The following is a 6,015-nucleotide window of genomic DNA, read 5'->3' as shown; positions in this document are numbered from 1 at the left end:
TACATACTTCTCAGATGAAGAAATACAAACAAATACATGAAGAAATGTTCAGTATCACTGGCCATTTGAGAGATGCAAATTAAAACAACACTGAGATTCTATCTCATCCTGGAAAGAATGGCTATTATAAAGAAATGAACCAACAACAAATGCTGGAAGGGCTGTGGGGAAAAAGGAACCCTCTCCACTGTTGGTAGGAGTGTAGACTTGTGCAACCACTGTGGAAATCAGTGTGGAGATTTCTCAAAAAAGTAGGATTAGAGGTCCCATTTGACCCAGGTATTCCTCTTGTGGGTATTTCCCAGAAGAATTATAAACATTATACTACTGTGATATATGTGCATGTATGTGTACGGCAGCACAATTTGTAATAGCTAAATCTTGGAAACAACCCAAATGCCCATTAACCAAGGAATGGATAAAAAAAGATGTGGTTTTTGTATAGAATGGATTATTATTCATCCATAAAATAGGATAAACTGGAGACTTTTATAGGTGAATGGATGCAACCTGAGCCTATACTTATAAGTGAAATAAATCACTCATACATGTATGTAAGTATCGTATTGTCTCCCTAGTGTGAGACGGTGAAAGAGTAAGGTATTATAAATGTATACTAATTCTGGAAATTATGTCCAAAGTTTTTGCTTCTTTTTCAAAATGGTTTTAATGATTTAAAGTCTTTTGGATTTTCATAGAAAACTGTTATCTTCAAGTGTTTCACCTTAAAATGTTTCTTGAAATTTGTAATTTCTTTGTAGTGTTTTCTAGTTCTCTGTATACAGGTCTTGTAAATTCTGGGGTGAGATTTATCACTATTTTATATTTTAATACTCTTGTAACCGAGGTGTTTTGTTTTCATTTGTTACCATGAAGAGGAAGTACAGCTGCTTTGCTGTACAAAGAAAAATAAAATGAAACCAGGGCTTCTAGGAGAGAAAAGGTTGATTTCAGGTCTGGACCAAGGAAAGGAACGGTAAACCTGGAAAACCTTGTGCTAGAAAGCAGAAATAGCCTCCAAAACTATGAGACCATGTCAAAAGATGCAGTGGTAGTACCAGCTCAAACAGAGCTCCAACTACTCGGATGGTTTTTTTTTGCTTTGTTTTGTTTTGTTTTGTCTTTTTGAGATAGGGTCTCAATATGCGGTTCAGGTTGGCCTTGAGCTCACTTTGTAGCCCAGGCTGGTCTTGAACTCACAAGGATTCTCCTGCCTCAGCCTCTTGAGTGCTGGGATTACAGGTGTGTGCCACCACGCCTGGCTTCAGATGGGTTTTAATGGGTGCAACAAACATAACACACCACCCAGGAGGTATCCTTATGCAAAAAGAAAAATAATCTAAAGCCAATCAAGTCTTTGGACTTAACTTATAGTTTTTAAGAACTATAAAGGATACTGACATAAGTTTAACATTCCATGAGCTATCTATTTATCAGACAATTAAGCAGAGTGTGGTGGCACATGCCTGTAAGCCCAGCACTCAAGAGGCTGAGGCAGGAGGATTGCCACACGTTCAAGGCCAGCCTTGGCTACCAAGTGAGTATAAGGCCAGCCTGAATTGCATAGCAAAACCTTGTCTCAAAAAGACTGAAGAAAAGAAAAAAAACCTAGTAACATTAGATATTCTAAAAAATAAGAGGCCTACACCCTTCAAAAGAAGCGGTATAGCCAGCCACAGGGGTGCACACATGCAATCTCAGATACTCAGGGGGCTGAAGCAGGAGGATCATAAGTTGAAGACCAGCCTGAGCAATTGAACAAGACCCTCTCTCAAAATAAAATAAATACATAGGGCTGGGGGTATGAACCAGTGGTAGAGCACTTGCCTAACATACACAAGGCCCCTCTGGAAGTGAGGGGTGTATAGTTCTAGATTTTAAAAGAGTAAAAAGACATAATGACCAAATGCAAAGCTTACGAACTCACTGAACTCTGAATTATTAAAAGGCCAAAGGTACAGCTATAAAGATATTTCTACTTTTTGGTTTCTTTTTCTTTTCTTTTGAGACAGGGTATCACTATATAGTTCAGGCTGGCCTTGAATTCACTCTGTAGCCCAGGCTGGCCTCAAACTTGCAGCAGTTTTCTTGCCTCAGCCTCTCCAGTGCTGGGATTATAGGCATGCACCACCATGTCCAGCATACAACTGGGGACTTATTTTTTTCTCTTAACTGTGATAATGTTGCTTTGCCAGGGAGGACAATGACTTACTCTCAGGGCATGCTGAAGTGTTTAGAAGCAGTGTCAGGATGTCTGCAACTTATTCTCAAATGGTCCCACAACATGTGAAAGTTGACAAATCTAGGTGAAGAGACTGTCCACACACTTTCAGTTTTTGTAGGTTTAAATACTTTGAAAGTAAAATGCTGGGGAAAAAAATCATGTTCAACAGAAGAAATCAGGAATGATCACATTACTGCTACTTACTGAGCATATGATGCTCCAACTTCTTGCATTTGCAAACATTTTCTTCCCACAATAGTCCTAAACCTAGAATACATGCTCATACTAAACACCCAGTGTTTGTAGAATGCTACCCATGAAAAAGCTGAGCTCAGGAAAGTCAAGTTCCTGCTCGGGGAGCAATATAAGAGGCGAGGTTAGGGTCTGCACTCAGTCTGAGTACTCCAAAACTGTCTCTCTATTCACAGCTTCCCCTTTGGCAGTCACCAGAGCAAGACAATATACCACCTTCTTTGTGTTTTATTCGTACCGGGAATCGAACTCAGGACCTTGTGCTTGTCAGGCAGGCGCTGTGCCACTGAGCTATACCCCCAGCGCTACCACCTTCTTTGGTATCTTGCTCACAGAGTATTCCTTATATTAAACCAAGTTCTGCCTGGCATGGTTGTGCATCTCTGTAATCCCAGCTACTTGGGAGGTTAGACTGGAGGCTGGCAACTTCAGGGCCAGCCTGGGCAACTTAAGAAAGCCCCTCTCTCAAATTAAAAAGGGTTGGGGATATAGTACAGTGGCACAGTGCCTCTGAGTTCAACGGAAAAAGGAACTTTCTACTGCAACCTGTTCTTCAGTCTTAGGTTTTATCAGTTTCAAAAGAAAACAACCAGACTACACTGTGGGGAAAGACGCCTCACCTTCAACCTCTTCCCAATCATCTTCACTTTCTTCGTCTCCTTCGTCACTGCCTTTGCCCATGGCAGCCTCTCTCTTTGGATGCTGCACCTTCTTGAGGTCACGTGAAAAGTCCCTGGTAGATGATAAGAAAGAAGACGAAGAAGTGTTAGACATCCTTATGTAACTTTCAGGCTAAGCACATTTTAAAAACTTACTCTTCGGTTTACTCATGTGAAGACTCCACTGCCACTATGTATGGAAGGGTGGTGCATGTGGACGCCTTTCCTCCATTAGTGAGACTCTCAAAAGCTCATCAAGACACGCTCTAATTATCAGTGTCATTAATACTAGAGATACTGTTGAAACACAGAACTATCGTCTATAACCTTTGTGCAGGAAAACACAGCTATGTCTGAAAATGGTGAACGCTAGATTCACAGAAGCCATAGTAGCAATTTGCGTTCTAGACCCAAAAGCTGTGATATCTAGTGCATTTATGTGCAGTTGGAAGCCACAAACAAGAAGATTTTCATTGGCTGATCCACCTAAGAACCAACTCAGGCTTTCTTTCCACCCTGAAAAATATGATGTAAGGAAGGCTGGGCATGTGGTGCACCCTGTAATCCCAGCACTTGGGAGGCTGAGGCAGAAGGACGGCTGTGAGTTTGAGATCAGCCTGGGCTACATAGCTGAGTTCAAGGCCAGCCTGGACTATAAAGTGAGACCCTGTCTCAAAAAACAAAACAAAAGGAAAACAAAAATAGGCTTAAGGAAGCTAAAGTTAATAGAACTCCTAACTTCAAGATAAGTGAGGCTGGGCTGGGGATATAGCTCAGTGGCACAGTGCCTGCCTGGCAAGTGCAATGTCCCGAGTTCAATTTCCGGTACAAAAAAAAATGGTAAGTAAGGCTATGACTAGACATAGATGTATCATAACAGAAGCATGCATAATTAGCTAATTAAGTAGCTACTGCACATGCAAGTAGCTAGCTAAACAACAGCTAAAGACTAAACAGCTGTTAATGTATATTAACATTTCTCCGAATTCATATATGTGTCTGGAGTTCTGAGTTACTGTTAACTTTTTGTTTTGTAGTACTGGGGATTGAACCCAGACCTTCTTCCCAGCCCTGAGTTACTTTTAGCTTGTGTAAATATTGGTAACACTTGCTATTACCTGTTACTATCAGCTAAAATTTTAGCACACGTAAAATAACCAATCCTCAGCCTTCAACTCCAATAATGCACACTCTCCTTTTTGGCCTACCACTTTCTCGAACACCGTATTAGCAAAACTGTTCCCTTAACAATAAACACAGAAATGTCCGTGCACCTAGGGCTTGACCAGCAGGCTCTCAGGTCAAGGGGGCTCAGAGCTGTCCTCGGCAGCACCCTGGTCCATCTCTGAGAAGCTGTCTCTGGAGAGGGGCTTCAGCTAGTCAGTGAGCAAAGTCTAAGAGGACAGAGGAGCTACAGCGCCAAGCTGCTGCCTGCCCTGCCCCTTCCCACCGCTGCCCTCTGCTGGATACTCTCCCGTGCCAGGTCCACAGGCTGTGGAACAGCAGCCCCTGCAAGCCAGGATGTGAGCAAAGAACCTACTACTGTACCTTTCTGCCTTCCCTCTAACTGCCTCCCCGCCACCTGCTCAGCAGGCAGGCAATCAATGAGGCTCACCTTCCTTGGGCACCACAGGTTAACATGAAGGATCATACTGCAAAATACTCAGCACGCACCAAACAAGAGGCCCAGGCCAAAATGCCACAGGCCTGGGAAATGAACCACAGGTGGTTCCAGCCTTGGAGAGCTTCGAGGAGCGTCTGGGCCCATGGGTTGGGTCCCACATAACTGTAATGTCTCACATTCACTGAAGATACATTCACTCTTCAGAAAGATGGTGGGAACGCAGAGGAGAAAGCAGGGGAAAAACAATGAAACCGCTAGCGCAGATGGCTTCGGATATAGGTTTTCAAAGCAGAAAAAAGCAGTCCAGGCCGAAGAAAAAAAAATGCACACAAGTCAAGTGCAGCAAAGTACAAGGATGTGCCGGATAAACACTGAGGAGTGTGAGCTTCTGCGGACAGGTGCGCCAGGCTGTGCTGCAGCAGCAGGCAATACCTCGCACACATCCACCATCTCTGCGTGGTCTAAGGAGCGCTGGACCAGGAGCCGCTGACCTGGCTCTCTTCCTAGAGCTGTCACCGTCCAGCTGTAGCACTAGGAACACGTCACTGTCTGAAAGCTATCACTGCGCATGTAAACTTCCAGCACTTTCCAGTCTGAATAGTTTAAAGACCCTCCTGCTCCCCAGATCCCAGCGACAAGCAAGAGTGGGTTTTCTGATCAGAAAAAACAACGCGGGTCGGATGCTTCTTGCCATCTCACCTGAAATCCTCCCCATCGCTGAGGGCTTCGTCCTTTATCACCTTGAGGTTTTCAGATTTAACAGTCACCTTGGTCACTTTCTTTTTCACTGCACTATCTACGGGGCCCGCAGGATCACTGGAGCCTCTCTTCCTCTTTCCTCGTGACACTTTTGAGCAAAGGCTCTTCTTCAGGTGTTTCACTTTCTTATCTTCAAAGACGTCTAGGTGAAGAGGGAACAGAGGTGAGGGAATGGCAAGATAGAGGCAGTGCGGCTGACAGGCCGGCTTGTGAAGAGGCTCCATGCCCTCTCCAACCGCGTCACCAGCTCACTATCCCCAGTCTGCAGAGCCTCTCCCTACCCCCATCCAATTGCCTCACCCATGTTCACAGTAAGAATCACTTTTTTTGTAAGGGGGTGAAAGGGTCAGGTGTGCTACGCAAGTCCTGTCCTGCTGAGCCAACCACTCTCCTCTGCCAGCATTTTATTCCACTTTAAGACTACAGAAACCCTGGGCCAGGGATATAGCTCAGTGGCATTTGCGCCTGCCTGGCAAGTACAAGGTCCTGAGTTCAAT

At 44.2% G+C, this 6,015-nt stretch overlaps 1 protein-coding gene across 1 annotated transcript; it reads right to left on the bottom strand.

The window, feature by feature from the left end:
- Positions 1 to 2,099: 2,099 nt before the first annotated feature.
- LOC102015798 (DNA repair protein complementing XP-C cells-like) lies at positions 2,100 to 5,757 on the bottom strand. Its single transcript, XM_005415188.2, has 2 exons — positions 5,459 to 5,757; positions 2,100 to 3,209 (listed from the first exon to the last, which is right to left on the bottom strand). Exons 1-2 carry the CDS (start codon positions 5,740 to 5,742, stop codon positions 3,071 to 3,073), a joined length of 423 nt encoding a protein of 140 aa, XP_005415245.1. The 5' UTR covers positions 5,743 to 5,757; the 3' UTR covers positions 2,100 to 3,070.
- Positions 5,758 to 6,015: the final 258 nt, after the last annotated feature.

Source organism: Chinchilla lanigera, unplaced genomic scaffold (assembly GCF_000276665.1).
Source record: "Chinchilla lanigera isolate Chin_1 unplaced genomic scaffold, ChiLan1.0 scaffold00868, whole genome shotgun sequence".
Lineage (NCBI taxonomy): Eukaryota > Metazoa > Chordata > Mammalia > Rodentia > Chinchillidae > Chinchilla > Chinchilla lanigera.
This window is presented reverse-complemented; position numbering and strand designations above follow the sequence as displayed.

Bases quoted from the DNA above. Each gene is read 5' to 3' on its own strand.
- LOC102015798 (XM_005415188.2), bottom strand. From the start codon at position 5,742: ATGGAGCCTCTTCACAAGCCGGCCTGTCAGCCGCACTGCCTCTATCTT. The intron at 3,210-5,458 runs GTGAGATGGCAA...ATCATCTACCAG, and splicing joins AGCGATGGGGAGGATTTCAG to GGACTTTTCACGTGACCTCA.